General features: G+C 48.8%; 1 protein-coding gene across 4 annotated transcripts in view; it reads right to left on the bottom strand.

Moving 5' to 3' along the window:
• The window catches only part of pde5ab (phosphodiesterase 5A, cGMP-specific, b), a 44,021-nt gene that overhangs the window by 17,337 nt on the left and 8,009 nt on the right, over positions 1 to 18,675 (bottom strand). Inside the window, exons 1-7 of one of the 4 annotated variants that reach the window (XR_007381167.1) lie at positions 12,704 to 13,278; positions 7,998 to 8,604; positions 3,696 to 3,785; positions 3,522 to 3,593; positions 3,352 to 3,441; positions 2,855 to 2,992; positions 100 to 167 (exon numbers count right to left, since the gene is read on the bottom strand). Coding sequence is in view for 3 of the 4 variants with exons in the window: in XM_048970171.1 (XP_048826128.1) it covers positions 100 to 167; positions 2,855 to 2,992; positions 3,352 to 3,441; positions 3,522 to 3,593; positions 3,696 to 3,785; positions 7,998 to 8,604; positions 12,704 to 12,801 (1,163 nt within the window). In the remaining variant the exon portion in view is untranslated. Of the gene's footprint in view, positions 1 to 99; positions 168 to 2,854; positions 2,993 to 3,351; positions 3,442 to 3,521; positions 3,594 to 3,695; positions 3,786 to 7,997; positions 8,605 to 12,703; positions 13,279 to 18,675 lie in introns of those variants that run through there. The other 3 variants (XM_048970171.1, XM_048970170.1, XM_048970172.1) reach the window with 3 other exon arrangements.

Raw genomic sequence — 18,675 nt, 5'->3', positions numbered from 1 at the left:
CACAAATGTAAGGAAGCCTGTGTTTATCGGCACTGCCTTTCACTTCTTCACTTCTGTTGGATAGCTGAAGATTAAGGGTGGCGGCTGGAGGCTGTTTACCTCTTGGGGGCGTCGGCGGCCTCGCACAGCTCCTCGTACTCCATGTGAAAGACGCTGGAGAAGGAGTTCTGTAACATGGGCAGAGAGGAGGAGAGCGATCATTACGGCTGAGGGTTTCTGTGAGTGACCATTACGCTGTGAACACCCCCCCGGATTGCTTTGGTATGGACCGTTTGAGCTAATATGGGACACTGAAACCGTTACTGAAGCGCCGGGTGCCTGGAATGAGTGTGGCAAGGAGGGAGATGTTCTCACGGATGTCACGGCCCCTGTGGGCAGTGCCAAGCCACGAGGTCACTTTGGGATTCCCACACGCACGGGCGGCCATGTAGGGACGTACTGGACCCGGCTCTGAGCTGTAGGACGGGGCGAGATCCCTGGTTAGAGTAACATGTGCTGGCAGAGACGTCTTCAACTGAAGGCTCTCCTGGTTCCATCCACTGGTCCGTGACCCCTTCCAGCTTCTCCACGGCGCCCCCATGAGGTCATATTTATATCTCACTCTCAGGAGAGCATATAACGCGTGCAAAGAACCACTGAGTCTTGAGTCTTAATTTAGTCTTGAAATCACAGGATGTAAAACTGATGATAATGAACAGTTCCTCTGTTGCCGGAATTAATGACACCTGATGCTAGCACCCCCCCCCAGTGGGGTTTAAAGCACGGCAGGGATGGAACTGCTGGTCACTCTGTACTTTCTCCTACATGGCAATGAGAACCAGGGCTTGTGTTCTTACATTCTTCTCCGATTCTTCACATCATCATCCATAAAAGTTCCCAGACAGCTCTGGAGCCAAACATCCCCCGGCGTTACACACTGACGTATCGTTTTTAATGTACTTACGGTCCTTGTTTCTCCTGATAGCAAATTTAGGAGCTACATTATAATTTAAGGATATTTATAGGTGAATGTTTTTTGTCCAGTTATCAACAAAGCTGTCTTGCATGTACATCATCTCCCTGGAAATGTGAGGACACCACGGACACCTGGCTGACGATGCGGAGGAGGGGCAGCTGAGCCCCCCGCAGCAGAGAGAGCTGCGTGCTTGTTTATAAATATTTAGCCAGGACATGACGTGGCTGCTGGAAACCGACCGAGCAGTGCGGTGCAGTTAACGATGCATCACAGGGCCCGCAGTGCGCAGCAAGGTCACAGTGCCTCCGCACCCCCACCAGGACAACATGGTCTGCAAGACCAACCGAGTCAGGGTCAGACTGGTCACATTATCAGCACGAAACAAGAAGTCCCCCCCCCATAGGGCTGTAACGCTCTAAGGGCCTCTGTCAACCCCAGGTCGAAGCCAAGAGTTTACACTGCTCTGTTTATCCCGAAAACTGCCCCCACCCAAAATCCATGGTGCAATCGTGCCATCGGATGACTTGCATAACCCAGCATGAATCCAGGGTAACCTTTGCACAACCATAAAAGCCCAGAGCAACCAGGCCTGGCAGAAAATTCCTGCATGTCCACCATATCACACTTTTTATCAACAACAATTCAAAATGTTTCTCAGTCCAGTTCTGAAAATGCCTTTTATCTAAACCATCCATTCATTTAAAAAGGATTTCTGGGGCTGTTCCTGCATGACAATGCATTCATTTGCTCATTACAAATTATTCTGTTCTGTGATTGGTGACCCAGATGATGACCTGGAGGGGGTGGCTCTCTCTGAGTGGCTGAGCAATCGAAACCCCTTATTCTGATTGGCTACATTCTTCTATAAACCACCATCCTCAAACTTTCAAAATTGTATACAGAACTTGGATGTTTATAACTTCCAAATTATGTCACTGTTGTCATAATTCAGCAAGAAGAAGGAAAAACCAGTTTATTGGTTTGAATAAATCAGCAGAGGATTTGATCCAGTTTGTCTACACCATGTAATAAATCTGATTCCGCTTGACATTTTGAAAACACTAGGTGTCTCCTTGGCCACGATGAGGAATATAAAGTCGATTTGGAGGCAAGCTCGTCATCGTGGTTCCTTACAGATGGAGGCCATGGAACCCCAGGCCTGTGATTCCCGTCTCCATTCCTCCAACCAGGACCAAGATCGACTACTGGCTTCGCTGTTTCTGGAAAATAAAGTCCCCGGTCTCTGCCTTTTCCTCCCAGCACACCAGTAGCCCCCATCCCTTAGACCTGCATACATAAAGCATTTATCAAAACCACACACGCGTCCCCATTAGGGATGGAATTAGCCGGTTTCTCCGCAGCTAAAATAAACCGAAGACTTGCTTTCGTAAGCACTGCCCATCTTCCAGAAATATCTGAAGAGACTTCCGGCTGAAACACAATGGCTTGTTCTGTGAGGTGAAGTGGGATTTCGTCAGTGGTTGGCTAAGTCAAACCCCCTGCCTCCCCCCCAGATGGAAAAACGGCCTGTCTGTCAACCCGACACCCACCGCGTTCCAGGTCAGAGCGACGGACCCAAAACACGACCTACGCTGGGTAAGAAGCCACACCCTACTCAGCCCACACCCCTCTCAGGCCACGGCCCAGACGCCCCGTTACACAGACCTCTTTGTGTGGTCGGAAAGGGTCATGTGACCAGGCTCATCAAAGAGCTGTATTGTTGACACGCTGACATGCAGCACTATTCCATATTTTAGCAAAGGGACTGAACAGCTTGCGGTCTTCTTTGCTTGGACTGCACTTTAAACAAAAACACACTTTCCCAATCAGCCCCTGGATCTCCCGTAAACACTGTCACTGTCAGTTTTAGCTTTCCACGGGGTGGGGGGGGGGGCTCACCAAGGTGTTGTCGCCGGCGATGAACACCGTGCAGCACTGTGTCTGCATGAAGGACAGGATGGTGGCGGCTATCTTCCTGAGGAGGACCTCCAGCGACTGCTGCTCCTCAAAGATGAGGCTGGCCAACTCCAGCAGTACCTGCGGGACACACACGCAGAAGCAGGTGACACACACACACACACGCAGAAGCAGGTGACACACACACACACGCAGAAGCAGGTGACACACACACACACACGCAGGTGACACACCCTCATCCTCATGGCCCCTTGGCTTGTCATTATGCAGACAGGAGAACAATCGGCACTTCATACGGCTGAATGGGGTTCCCCGGCAAGGCTGAGGGCTTCCCCCTGGCGAAACCTCGGTCTGCCTTCCCAGCATGCAGAAGCCATGTATGTTTTGAAATCAGTGCCGTTCTCATATTCAAAGCAGAGCCGCAGCGGCTCAGTGCACATGGCCGTAACCCAGAACCTCCCCCATGGAGGAGGCTGCACCTGATTGCGTCGGTTCTCCAGCTGCGACGTCTCATAGAGCTGAGCGTTGTGGAGCACGATCCCGCAGAAGGCCAGGTACGCGGAGAAGTCCTGCTCGGGGTGGGGAGGGCATGCTAAGTATATGCAGGGAGGATGTGGCAGTATTTCAGATGCAACGTCCTGAGACAGACCTTCTCATCCTGATCCGTGAAGGTGCCATCCTCCCCACACTTCTTGTTGATGGCTTGGGCCACGCCCACAACCTGTCAGCCAATGACAGAGGGAGACAGAGAGCAGACAGGTGTCAGGTTAGATCGTACCTAGGCTACTGATACACGGGGAGTGCGTCAGCTGGTCCGAGTCACCTCCTCTCTGTGATTCTTGATGGGCATGCACAGGATGCTGTGCGTCTTGTACCCTGTGATTTGGTCGACTTCGGCGTTGAACCTGGGATCCTGTAAGAAAGAGATTGGCAGGGTGACCATCATGCTCACATTCTGGAGGAGCGAGATAATGTCCATTGGGAGCACGTGCAGGACGAGCGGTTATAGGAGACGAATGGACGGAGGAACATCACACTTCTGGTATACGAAGATCACATCACAGATACGTCACAAGGAGAAAGTGGTTGCAGGGTGTATAAAGTTGAACACAGTCCAACACAGGCAAAAGAAAACACAGAGTTTCCTGACCTCCCCGGTCTCTCTGGCTCAGACAGCTACACAGCCTTATTTCAGGAGTGCAGGTCTGGGTAGAAACCTCTTACACAGCACGTCCAGCCTGGGTCTGACCCAAGTGCCCAATAGTCAAACCCGAAGGTAAATAACAGAAGATCGACTCCACATTAGCAAATAACCCCCCCCCCCACCACCACCTAGAGTCATGCTGTAGAAGGACAACCACAGCTGGAGTCTCAATCTCACTCAAACGCGTGTCACACGCACGGCAGGACAGACGGTCACCCCGGCATCAAAGCCCACTGGGCTAAAAGGAGTGCGTGCTCCTTTCGTTTAGGAGTAAGTACATAAACACTTTTACTCAAACAGAGGACATCCATCATAAAAGTCAGCAAAATTAACACGAATGTTTATTTAAACATGCACGAGTCCGTGATATGATCTTAGCTAAACGCGACTTGTTTATTTTGCAGATCAGCATGTAATGCATCATGTAATCGCCGTCTTCTCTGGTAAACAAGTCTCTGTGTCTCGTTCCTATCCAGGCAGGAGAGGTAACACTTGCCTGACCAATAACAGCAGATTCCACAAGGCTGCTAGTTTACAAGAGCTGTGTGGCATGAAATTTACGCCCCCCTCGATCCACGTGGTGGACTGACAGGAGGCAAGAGAGTCCAGCCTCTGTCACTGACACCGTTCAACCGGGTGAGTCACTGAATTGTTTTAGGCAAGAATTACTTAAACACACCTCCATATTTTTATGTGGTGTGTGATCGAGCCTGACTGCCCGCAAGCGGAGATCCAGAGAACGGGGATCCCACTGCTGGAGTTTCTCTGAACGCTGTCAGAGCCTGACCTTCTGTGGAGGACGGCCGAGCCCCTCAAAGGTGCATGAGGAGAACAATAAACAAACAGACCCCTCGTCTGCTGTTTGCACTGCGTTTTCCCATGGAGATGCACTGAGAAAGTATCAAATAGAAAGTATAGTTCAAAAAGAATAGTATAGAAAGTTAAATTGCACCCAAATAATAGCACACGATTATTAGTTACAAACTCGTGAAATGAAATCTGTCCTGAGGGAAACTGGCCAACTTTAGTGGCATGAAACGCACACGCCGATTCGCGAGCTCGGCTGTCCAGAAATCCTCAATGCTTCTACTGTACAGTGTCATCCTGGACTCACGCACTGAGCTGGATAAGTGATGGACAAACATCCAGCCTGGGATCTCTAAATATGTGCTGTCAGATTACATCTGTTAGCGGATGGAATCTAAGAAAATTTTCTTGGAAAACATCTTACTGCCATGGCAGCCTCATCAAAAAGAAAAAGACTTTGTTCCACTTAATGCCCTTATTGCCTGATGTCTTTGCTCTTCCAGTAAATAATTCCCAGCAAAATGATCACTACAATTATCCACACAGTGAACAGATGCTCCCAGCTTGGCTATTACCTCCGCCTTATAAAAGCCTCAATCGTAACCGCCTTTCCAAGTTTTATAGACCTGAGCAAAAAGCCACATAATCACACTGCTAAAAGTTAGGCCTCCATTCAGACATCTCAGGAGGGATCATTTTTTAATTAGAATAAAATGAAACTTTAATTTTGAATGCAGGAAGTCCAAAACCTGGTACAGACGTATGAGGAGGATCCCTTAAGACCTCTGGAAGGTGGACACGCTCGGCTTTCTGCCCATGCACACCAAGCAACCTTTTTCGTGCCAGGATGGTTGTTTTTTTACCTTCTTGAAGCGGAGAAATGAGGTAAGCAGGTGGTGCCCCAGAGGGGGATTGACAGCAGACCGCATCAGGGGCTCATTACTAAAGGTTAGTGCTGACGTCATGCCAGGCCACTGTCAGAGGTGATAATCCTCTCTCCATCGGCCTCTTCTACTGGGAAATTAACGCAGCCACGGAGGAAGGACCCCTCCCTCGCCAGAAGTGACACAGGACACTGGGAGCTGGCTGGACTTCCGGCTGCCAGGCTGATTTACAGGAGGTAGAACCAGGGTGCAGCTCAACTACAGGGGGGTGGGGGGGCTGCTGCTTTTACGACTCTCTGGAGCCCCCTGTGCAGACTCTGCTGCGAAAGCTCCTCACAGGCCGCCGTGCGCCACGCTCGAGCAAAGCTCAGAATAACACCTTTATTATTTTGGCTTGCATACATCCTGAGTGGGACTCCAAGACACAGTGTCCCCAGGGGGAAACACTCACATGCTCCGCTCCATTCACTCTAGTGGCATTTTGGTTGCCTTTCACTCATCCAGACCACAGTTCTCAGTCGTCAGCCTGCTTTTGGCTGTGAAAAATCCTGTCTTCTTGCGGGAGATGCAGGATCCACAAGATGGCTGGAGAGATGTGACTGGACTGGTACATCGCAGCCAAGTCATTGAAGTATTAAGGCAGGTGGGCGGGCAGAGATGAGCACCGCAAGCCTATGGGTACATGGAGGAAAGTGTATGGCCTTCGTACAGCGATGAAGCAGAGCAGCAGCTGGTGAGTGAAATCGCGTTTCAAGCAGAGAGCGATTTAAACAGCAACACGCTGCTGGCGGAATCACTCAGACGCAGACTAATGAATAAATCTCTGCACGATGATCCCAGAATACCCCGGTCTTTGTTCTGCCGGACAGAGGGATCTATCAGGTCCGGCGGCTTTCGCATCGCTCAGCTGATTATACATCACTTTAAAGGAACAGCGAGTGAAACCCAGCGATGCGGGCATTTTGTGGTGGCCCTGTTTTCAGCCGTCTTCCATCTTTGTTAATGAGGCACGATAAAGTCTGACAGGGAGGCATTTAGAGAGCGACACAGGTCGACGAGCTGCGGAACGCCGGAAATGTCACGGTCCCTGTCACCGCACCACTTGTTCCTCCTGGTGCAAACATCTGGATTTACGCAATGTACCTCATTTAGTCGCCCTCTTAGGATCCAGCCGACACGTCACCGGCAACCACCCGCGGGGATTTACTCTGCTCTCCTTCAGGAATCCCTCTGCTCCTGGCAGTGGGTGGCTGCTCTCTCCGAAACGGAGAAGAGCAGAAAAGGGAAAGAAGGGCCAAAGCTGGATTCACCATGCTGGGCACCCTCCCATTCCAGGCCCTGGCTGGGGGAGACATCGCCTGTGACGTGGATGAGCTCAAAACAAAGGCATTAACATCCCCACTGGCTACAGTGCGTCTGTCTCACTGCAACGTCTGCCAGATAAAATAAAAGTGCTTGTGGCCAGGAGAAAAGCACGTTGTGTATGTTAAACATTTTCATCAAATGTTGCGGTTATATGAAATTATTCTGTCTCTTCCTGAAATTTAACAGTAGAGCTTTCATCAGAGCGTGGGTCTGTGTGCTCAATGACATCGAAGGGGATAATGCACGATTTGATCTTGAGATTTCTTTGACTGCTTTAACCATTGTGACCTTGTGGTGAAAAGCTTTTGAGAAGTACAGACATCATACTTATATAAATCATCTCTTCGTGGAAACCAAAAACACAGATCTGATTTCTCAGCACGAATCCTCGCTTCGAAAAACTCTTTCCATTTCACTACATGGCTTCCCAAAAACAACCACTTCCGGGCTCGAAAGTACCAAAATGAACCATGCTGCCAGATAAGGACAGGGCAAGGTCAGAGGTCAGAGGTCAAACAGCCACATGGTCTCTTTCTGTCAGAGGAATGGGACACAGAACATGACGGGGGACAGACGAGCGCAGATTAATCAAAGCTTTCTTGTAATTAGAAATTTCTTATATACTTAAATGAAGCACATTCACGTTCATCAAAAAAAATCAGAGCTGGATGTTTTAATAAGCTGAAGACCACGGCCTCACAGAGCTCACAGATGGTGACTCCATGGGCACAGATTTATCCCGTCATGTAAGTGTGTACGTTTGCCTCACAGTCAGAGGCTGACAGGTTCGAACAGGAATGGCCTCGGACTGTCTGGTCACTGTGGCCACACCCCCCCCCCCCCACCCCCCCCCGGTAGGTCGTACCTCATAAGCGTTCCTGATGTTCAGCGGCTGCCCCGTGGCTGCCACGTGTCCCACGATGCCCTTGTTCCAGTCCAGGCGGATGCCGTTGTTGGAGGCCTCCTCCAGCGTGCAGCCCTCGGCCACGTCGAAGAGCCGACTCAACAGGAACTTCTCGTTGGAGCTGTCCTCGCACACCAGGAAGAGCGAGTAGCGGTCAGCGGCGATGAGGCCGTTGATGTGCAGGAAGATCTTGTGGCAGAGCGTGGTGATGTCCAGGTGGCTAGAGACCTCGCGGACCAGCTCCAGCAGCTGGCCACAGCGATCGCCCCCGCCTCCTGGGGCCCCCCCGGCACTGGGTTCCACGCGCTGGGTCCTCAGCGGCATCTGCACGCGCTCCGTGTCACTGACGAAAGTCAGGGATCCCTCCGCGTCCTTCACCACGATGGGCCGCAGCGGCCTGTCGAACTCCGATGCCGAGATCTTCCGGGTGGGCGTGCCTGGGGCGGGGCTAGGGGAGGGGCCGCTGGTAGGGGGTGGGGTCACACACTGCTCTGCCTGGGTTCTAGATCCTTCACGGGCAGACTGGATGGAGTGGATTCTGTCAGCAAACCAAGCGTTAACCATCTCCCTGCGGGAACCAGACAACCAGTAAAGAAGGGAACTAGCGGAGGGGACTGGGAAGAGTAAGCGAGAGAGAACGATATAGGAGAAACGGACAGATAGACAGAGAGAGACAGAAAGAAAGACAGAAAAAGAGACAGACAGACAGAGAGACACACAGACATAGAGATAGACAGACAGACAGAGAGATAGCACTATCATTTCTTTACACAGTTATATACATGATTCCAAAGATGAACATGAAAACTGAATATGCAACACTTTCTTGAGAGAGAAAAAGAGAGGAGAGGAGATAGAGAGAGAGAGGAGGAGAGAGAGGTAAAGAGAGGAGAAGTGAGAGCATGAGAAAGAGTAATGTTACTTTTAAAGGGTCCAGGCTGTTCCCCACTGCCCACCCTAAGGGACTGTTCATCCATTTGTCCTTGTCATAATGACCCTCCTCTACCAAGCTAATATCAGGTCAGGAGACTAATCAGACCCTTGTGCGGTATGGTAATTAGCAGAAGACGTCAGCAGTGATGCGTACAGAGTTAATAATGGGCCACACTACATCGTGGGACACCCCCCCCAAATGGGCCAATAGGAACGGCTCTCGCTAGAACCGCGAAAGAAACTGCACAGCATGATGGGAAGCAACACAGACCGCCCCCCACAGCATAGCATCTACCTAGCCATCAGGCCCTGGCCCAGAAATAAATTTCGTGGGGGGTCCGACAGCAGCCCTTGGTATATACTGGGTCGGCTTAGGGGGAGAGGCACGGGAGAATTTGCCAATAGGGGGGAGGTTGAAGTAAAGTTTGGACTCCTTATTTAATGTGCTTGTCAGCCATCCCTAAAGCCGCAACCACCCGCAGACAGAATAAATCCCGACAGGTTTCCTTCTTGGGACGAAGCTGAGATGCTGATCACTTTAGTACAAAAACAAACACCGGACTAAAGGGTATAATGATGACGTATGTGTGTGTGAATGACTAGCATCCGGAGTAAGATCTGGGGTAACATTCGGAGAAAGATCTGGAGTAAGATCTGGGGTAACATTCGGAGTAAGATCTGGGGTAACATTCAGAGTAAGATCTGGAGTAACATCCGGAGTAACATCTGGAGTAAGATCTGGGGTAACATTCGGAGTAAGATCCGGAGTAAGATCTGGGGCAACATCCGGAGTAAGATCTGGGGTAACATTCGGAGTAAGATCTGGAGTAACATCCGGAGTAACATCTGGAGTAAGATCTGGAGTAAGATCTCGGGTAACATTTGGAGTAAGATCTGGAGTAAGATCTAGGGTAACATCTGGGGTAACATCTAGATCAGGGCTGCCCAATCCTGCTCCTGGAGAGCTTCCACCCTGCAGAGTTTAGGTACAGCCCTAATTTAACACACCTGACACAGATAATCAGACCCTTCAGCAGCATCTCAGTATTAGCGTCAGCTATGTTGAAGTTAAGCTGGTCCTCATACTGAGATATAACTGAAGGGCCTGATTATCTGTGTCTGGTGTGTTAAATTAGGGCTGTACTTAAGCTCTGCAGGGTGGTAGCTCTCCAGCAGCAGGATAGGGCCTGGTCACTGTATCAGATGATGGACTGCTGGGCTGCATTTACCTTTGGCCCCCAGCATGCATCCTGCTGGAGACATGGGAATGTATGGAGGGTGAGGCAGGTTAGGGAAGCAGAAAGCCCCCATCCCCCACTGCGCCAATGTCCCCCAGCAAACCTGCAGCTGCAGTGAGTGACAGGCCGCCATCTCCAGCTGTCGGTGCCAGTAGATACAAGTGGGCCGGAGCTAAACGTGACCGGGGCTCCGCAGCCTCCACAAATCAGCGGCGTTCACACTCCATACAGCTGCTTTACTGATGCCAGGCAAAGACCTGCTGATGCCCGGCTTACATGACGCATATCTGTCAAGCAGCACCAGTTATAATAAAATGTTTGTGGCAAAACAGTGCAAGTGCTACAGATTTACAGGTGGCCTTAAAAGCTTAAAATGCCACGTCTGCGCTAGCTATAAGCTAATAAAAAAGGACTTGAAATTCTGCATTTGGCAAACCGCAATGTTTGCAATCTGTGACACACACCCTGAGATTCTTTATCCTTACAAAGTCGCTTTATACAAAGCAATCTCAGGGCGCACCTTTTAATGATTATACAGCTGAAGGTTTCACAAAAGTGACGGTGAGTCATAAGGCACTTTAACGCGTAGTTAGTCAGTCACAGGCCTGTTTTAAAACTACTATGCTGCTGCCCCACTAAAACGGACCCGCTGGCTATGAATCACCGGCTAACTGACAACTTCGGTGAGAATAACCCAGAAAAAAAAAACAGCTATTGACCTGTTTCGTGTAACTCGGCTTAAAAGTAGGACAAAGGCGACGGTCACCTTATCGTTTATTCCTAGAAGTGCATGGCAGCACGATAAACTGTGTGCTGGATCTTCTGAGGCGATGCACATTTCACACCCCTCCATGACAGAGGTATCATTTAAACAAGGCAGATTTAAGCGGATATACAAATCACCTTTATCGATATTTCATGAAAAACGGTGAGAAAAGCAACAGCGAATAGTTTTTCATATTAAATAACTGTCCACTGAATGAGTCACATAATCAAAAAGTATATTTTTTTATAACGTGAGAGTAACCAAACTTCACGCGAGTCACGAAAAGCGTATAATACCTGCAACTGGAGTCTCAGGCTTCCAATCAATAACTTTGAACTACATAACCCACAGTTTGGGGCATCCGATCGCACAGTTTACTACTGTTCATTCTCAAAAGTGGCGGCAGTGCTGCGAATAGCCACAGTCACATCAGGGTGGCCAACTGTGGTCAGCTGGCTGGAGTGAGATTTTCAGTCAGACAAGGCTGCACATACATACACAGGCATTTACATGTGTGTAACAGTTTTATTACCTTCTAAGTAGGCTGTGGGGTTTCCACATGCCAGATGCGTGAGATTTGGCAGCCCTGCAACATTAAATCTCAAAAATAACGATGACTTGGTTTTTTGGCAACTGTAAGTTAAATGAATTGAGGGGAAAAAAGCTTTCGCGCTTCTAACATAAGTTATATATTTAGCGGCGCTGGTCAGTGTCGATACAAGAGATTCATTGACAAAATTAATGCAGTGAAAGCTTCGTTTTGATCATAGCTGCAGCACGGAGGGGAAACGGGAATTAAGTGGTTACCAGAGTCAGTGTTCTTGATGCGTGCAGGTCACTGATGCTAATGAGAGGATGGGAAAACGACATCAATAAGCCGGCACTGTTGGTATGATCTGTGAACACTGTGTTCACTTACAGGCAGACAGAGTCTGCACAGTGAACTGTTTAATTAACTGGAAACAGGAAACATTCATACCAAGCAAAGTCTTGATGAAAGCTATTAATAATTCAGCGTAAACACAACTGACTAGTGACCAGCAGGACCCATGCAGTCTCAAAGAATAGCCGATCGCTCATGTGTAATTAAATCTTGAGTACATGAAAACGATTTTAATTCTTGAAAGCAGTTTGGTTGGCGAAGGTTTACATAAAAACTGACTGATGTTTCATATTTAAAAATTCGGATTTTGTAAACAAGTCACAAATGTTTTGGATCATTTTGCTTGCTGACAAAAACATTCTTTTCCAAATAAAATATTTTACGCGTTGTGATGAAGTAAAATCAGCGTTAAATTCAGTGTTTGCAGACACTTTGTAAAATTGTTCCACTTTATATGACTCTGCCCAAACCGAACGTAAAGCACAGCAAACATTTTTTATCGTGTATCGCTTTCGATCACAGAGTTAATGATGATATATTAAACCACTTATTTAAATAATAATTCAGAAATTGTATATAATACATACGCTACACGAATATTTATTAATGGACTCAACGCCAATATTATTTTAATTGTTTGAGCGAAAAAACTGAAACAGATTTCAATGCAGACCCAATAACGCGGCCAGTTATTATAAGCGCTAATTTATAGGCGTCTTTTCATTCGCAAACACGCCGGGGAGCAGGGACTCCCCTCTCCGGCGATCCGCGCCGCATACTCATGTGCGTCTCTGCGGGTGCAGGGAGCCGCTAGACTCCGCCGATCTCCCGGTACCTATCAGCTTACCTGGTGGCTTTCCTCAAAAAGTAGGAATGAGCGAAGTCCGGGTGGTCGTCCAGCCATGCCTCTATCCGCTCGCTTTCAGGGGGGACTCGGCTCTCCATACCGGCGCCGGATCCCCGCCTGATTAATGATCAGCTGCCCGTACCGGGACACACGGACCTGCTGCGGTCGGGGCGGCGGAGCGAGCTCGGCGACGCCTTCAGATGGCACCGGACTGCATCGGCACCCCTCCTCTCACTTCTGACAGGCGACTGCGAGAGGGAAAACACGGACGCGGAGCGGCGCGACTCCCGGGGGCTGATCGACAAGCAGCGACCGGGGCCGAAGGGCGAGCGGCGGCGAAACGCAGACCGGAATGAGCCTTTCCTACATGAAACACTCAATAACACGAAGTTAACGCCTGTTTGCGGTCCCCGGGGATCCAGCCAAGGCTCTCAGTCCGCTTACAACGCTGGAAGGCAAAAGAGCTTAAAATCTGAAAGTTATTATTTATTTCCTCAAACCAGAGGCACCGGAAAAATGAGGAAACTAAGAGGCCGATTAAATCACCAGGTCGCCGCTTAATAAACGGGAAGAGAATTATCTACCATGCGTTTGGACATGCATGCAGGGTCTGTCAGGAAAATTAAAGCAATTTTCCCTCTGTCGAACAACATTTAGACAAATATCACTGGAAAATGAGGGAGTGGTCCATAATAATTCCCTTAACAGAGCAATATGAGCTTAGAAAAGCGATTCCTACACGGTGAACTGAGAAATCACTTGCAGGGTCTTGCCAGTTGGACTCCAGTCAGTCGTTCGGTGTTACTTTACAGACAGATGGTGCTTCTTTCTCCCCTGAGAAAACACAATCGGTCAAGGAGAGCATCTGTGTCTCCTGCTGGTTCCTGAGAGGCCCTGGAACCCGTGAAGCCCAAACCATGGAGCAGCAGTGTGACCCCCCCAGGGCTCATGCTTAATGTGTGCATGCGAATAGACAATGTGTCCAGTGCCATCCTCCACCTCAGACCGGGACCCTCTCCCACATTGGATGACATCTTCTTGTTGCCTTTGTGTTCTGAGCCCATGACCTGCAGAGTGCGGACGATTCCTAAGGATAAAAGGTCACAGGAAGCAAGAATCCAACTGAAAAGTGTAGCGATGAGCTGGGGCCCCATGAAAGCATATCCTATTGGGTCACACCCATCTAAATATGCTCCCTGTCACTCAGGGGCCCTTTGGAATTGCCCTAATTTTCTCCCCCTTTTGGGGCACCCCTGTCTGTGAGAATGGTATCTGTGATTAGAGTTCTGTGGTGCTTAAGGAACAGATCTAGTGCCAGTCAACAGAAAGGCTTTCCTTTGTAACTATGCGTCTCAAACACACGGCAGACCCTGAACATCACAAAAAAACAAAAAAAAACTCAATAAATAGTCTCAGGCTGAATGTATGATAGAAAAACCAGTAAAAAAAACCAAACTTCTTCCCAGACAGAGGTCAGTTAACTTTCAGTTTCACTTTGCTTTATTTTGCCCGGGCAAACAGCTAGCATTGCCAGAGCACGTTAGTGTTTAAACAAACGTAAGACAAAATATGTAACGTATGTGATGTGTTTGGAATTAATAACAATACCCCCTGCAGCTCCGACCAGTGTAATGGACCAGTGGTGGGAAGATGGATGTGTGTATAGAGATAATACATCCACTGATAATAAAGCCCTGCTTTGTCCTCCTCCTGCCGATGAAAAGGCTGTTTTGAGCTGACGCGCTGTAAACACGACGCCAGAATGCAGACGTGCTGCGTCGGCTGAGCGTAGCGGCAGCGCCCAGTGGGGACGGCGCTGCAGTCGTCCCGCGGCGCTCGCATGCCACCAGGGTGGGTAAACGGCCAGGGGACTTTGCCCCGCGGCCTCTTCGGGGGAAGAGCCTGCAGTAAACAAGCGTCACTGAGAAGCGGGACTGGGATTTACTGCTCTGCTTCCCGCGAGGCCTGCTGACCCCCCAGTGCGGACGCTCTTCCCCTTGGCCTCAAGCAGTCGCGCTCTGCAACGAGCGGACTAACTTCTCTGGGTGCCCTAGGCTGACACGGGGGGGACCAAGTGGGTCCTTGGAGATATTTTTGGAGCCGAAAGAGAAACCAGAAGGGATAATAAACACTGGAATAGGAATAAAAATCTAATCAAAGTGTGGGATTCCAGCAGTAAAACTCATTGATCAAGGTGGGGGCAGGAATGAGGCCAGTAAAATTGGCTGATGGGGGGGGGGGGGGGGGTATTGCGCCGAAGGTCAAATCTAGAAAGTTTTTCTCTTCTCTCTTTTGATAAGGCTAGACTTGAATTTTTGCATACGTTCGTTTAGTTGTGTTCTCTCCACGTCTGTTGTCTCCCTTGTTACTTCTTGTTACTTTGTGCCAGTTTGCTTGGCAGTGAACATCCAGTGGACTCCAGTGGTAAGAGAAGGCTGGGTAGCACAGAGTCTCAAAGTAGAATGGGCCATTCCAGCTGGGACGGGGGCAATGTTGTTTATCCTATAAACTGTCACTAAAAATGCAAATAACAGACATATTGCTATCATCTAAATGACCATATTATGTCATATCCTTAAATGTAACTTCTGGAAATCCTCTCCTCATGGGGCCCCTAGTTTTCGGGGGCCCCTAGTTTTCGGGGGCCCCAGGCGGCTACCTACCCTCACCTTATGGTAAGTCTGCCCCTGTGCTCCGCACAGGATGCTTCTAGCTAGTTTCCAAAGAGCTGTTTATTTTTAACTTAACGGTGACCAGAAACCACAAGCTAGTGGCAAGATCACCAGATTAGAAGATCTGATAGTAGCTGAATGCAGAGCTTCATGGTCTGCTCCAAGCTTTTTATTATTGGCTTAAACGTCTTCCCGTTCATGAAGGTCTGGCTGCCTGTGGGTATGATCTCTCTCGGCGCACTGAGCATTTTCCCATAGAGTTAGACCTCTGTCCTTTATCTTAGGACCGTTCTTTGGCTGCATTTAAATTTTAGGTCTACTGTGAACACTAACAGTCAGGGCCGAAAATTCTGAATCTCATTTGGCACAAAGTTTGAACTTTGGTCTCAGGGCAGAGAACCCCCCCACTTACTGTGCACTCGGGCTCTGCCGATCCCGAAAAGGAGGGGCAGGTAGCCATGTGCTCCGAATGTGACTGACGGTGGCGAGGTCCCCTCCCAGGGGGTGTCCATTAACCAAGTTACTCAGGCAGACGTGCTAAGTGAATTAGTAAGGATGTGAGTAAGGGTGTGAGTAAGGATGTGAGTAAGGGTGTGTTTGGTATCTTCAAAGAAAATAAATAAGCAGTAGCTTTTCAAAGATGCTCTGTGCAGTATGATTGTAGAGGAGCTGCTCATTTTTGTCTAGGAAGAAATATGGAAGAGACAGTGCATTTGAATTATGAGGGAATAGATGATCCTGCCCAGATGTGTGGCTGCTGAAGATGGTCACCATCACCTCTGACCTTTGTGACCGGAGACCAGCCCTCCACATTGTCATCATAGTGGGTGTGTTTACAATAGACGACATCACATCCAGGATCTCATCTGAGCAGGATCCATTTCCCTGGAGGACGGAACCTAAGATTTCTGCTGGAAGCGAAGCGTCACTCTCTGGTGGAAATGGCCAGGGGGGGGGCGCCATGCCCTGCCAGCTGAGTGCCTGTGCTGGTAAGCAGGGCTTCAGGCACCCGGCAGAGGGGGACGTGTTTGGTCTGGTTCAGGGTGACCTGACAGAGTGCTCAACTTATAGCAACCCTCATGACCCAGGATTCTCTGTCCATGTGATCTATGTCACCAAACAGAGTTTGTCACTAGCGATGCATTGCAACAAATGCACCCGTTGGATACCGATCCCCATCAGAGGAACTCAGACGCACTTTTACTCCTGCGTCTTCATTTTGGTCACTGCGGGCTTGCACGAGGACATCACGAAAAGCTCCGAGGGCTGAAACTGAAAACTGAGCACTGCAAAAAGGCTGATGTTTAGCTAAGGGACAAATTGCCCATAGTGAGGCTAACTATAATCTCCGTGAGCCCCAAGCAGGGAGCATTAGCCAAGCAAATCCAAGCAGTCGTGGAAAAAACATGTTTGCGTGACCAGGAAAACCAGAAGGAAGACACTGCATGTAAAAAGATACCATCTTCTCTTAGCTGCCTCTGAAACCCAAACGGGGCTCACAAATGGCATACCGAATTAAACATATCTTGTGCAAGCTTATTATTATGGGCTATTTTCGGAAGATCCTCCGAGACCACTGAAGTACAAAACAGCTAATTCGCCGGTGTTCTAAGCGTGACGTTCATCTGCTCAGCAGACATGTTTATTCGCATAGACCGAATTACAATGGAACATTTTGCTTATTTATACAGCTGGACGGATCACCAGGAGCAATTAAAAGTTAAGTAGCTGACTGCAGGGCGCCGGCTGACGACGGCAGGGCATAAACCTGGAGACTAGGGGTCCCCGCTCGCCTTCCTTTGATAAAACCTCTGCCACAAATGATCAAGAGAATGTTCCAGAATAGCCTTGGAAAAAAAAGATCTCCCCAGACCTCCCCGACATCTTGTAAGATGAGAATATTACAAGGACCTCATGGTCACTAGTCTTGAAAATGTTATGAGATGTTTACGATGGTTGGGAGCAGGTTTATTGAGGATATTGGGCGGGGGGCGGGGGGGTTATGTACCTACCTGTGAATGAACCTTGTGTGTGTAGCAACTATACCATCTTGGCATCAGGAGGGACAGTGTACACCCAAGTTTATGAGGAAACGCTGGGCACTTCATGCTCCGTGTAACAGGCGTAAATTTATGAGGGCAGGTCTGCCTATGTGCGGTGTGGGGTGTGTTCAGAAGGTTGCTGGTTCAAATCCCATCCTCAGTAGTGTAGTCACATATCTGTTGGGTCCTTGAGCAAGGCCCTTAGCATCCCAGAATTCTTCAGGGGTGCCAGATAAAGAGCTTGACCCTGCGCTTGGATGCCCCCTGCATCACCCTTACCTGTATGTGTGTGTGTCAAAGGATAGCAAAATGGGACAGGTAGGAAAAAGCATTACAATGGACTTAAAGTAAAGTTCTATCTCTATATAATGCAGTGTGCAGCAGTGGTGTAGACAGGCTCAGGCTAGTGCTAGTGAGGCATAAGCCCCAAATGTTTATAGCAAAACCCTGATGTTTTTTTAGTTTTGCTCATTATGTGTGTAATGTGGTTCTGTGGCTATGAACCACCAAAGTTAGAGCCACGATGGGCATGGAACTGATATATTTTGAACAGAATAGATGGACAGAATTCTATACTTTTAAATCATGAACTCCGATTCATCCACAGGATTCTGGGCTAAGCAGCGGATCTCCCCTTACCCCAGCCCCGCCCCTGGTGTGTGGTACATGCCTAGAGTATAAAGTATATATAATATATCTCCTACCCTCAACACTGTTCAGATAAGTTAACCTCTGATTCATTCTGGTTTCTTAAACTCTCCATCCTCTTCCCTTCTGCTGAGCTGATCTCTCCGCCTCGCTACGTAAAAACTTTCCCTGCACTGCACTCTGTAGGAAACCAGCCCTGAGAACGGGCTAATCCTTCAGACTCTTGTCTACATTTTTCCTATATGAAAGAAGCTTGTCATAATCACATTTACTGGCATATTTATAATTATTTAAAGTGAAAAGGATGATGTTTCAAGGAAATAGCTTTGTACTAACAGTGTATCCATCTGGGACGTGTCCTTTAGCCTGCTAGCTATACGCCAGGACACTTCCTAAGTCTTAGTGTTCCCGAGTACCTCTGCTTTAACTCCAAGCTACGCCCAAGCAGGTCATTAGCCTTCCCTTTGTGTATAAATCGACTCATTTTCATTGTGTTATGACTAAGAAGGTCCATCATGAATCTATTAAATCGGCGTAAGAGGTCGCTCTCTCGACACGCTCGTTTGTTAACGTCTGAGGGACGACAGGCAGTACAGGACGGCTCAAAACA

The sequence above is a fragment of the Brienomyrus brachyistius genome, chromosome 12, assembly GCF_023856365.1.
Source record: "Brienomyrus brachyistius isolate T26 chromosome 12, BBRACH_0.4, whole genome shotgun sequence".
In the NCBI taxonomy this organism is placed as follows: domain Eukaryota; kingdom Metazoa; phylum Chordata; class Actinopteri; order Osteoglossiformes; family Mormyridae; genus Brienomyrus; species Brienomyrus brachyistius.
The sequence above is the reverse complement of the archived record's forward strand: the minus strand, read 5'-3'. Positions and strand labels throughout refer to the sequence as shown.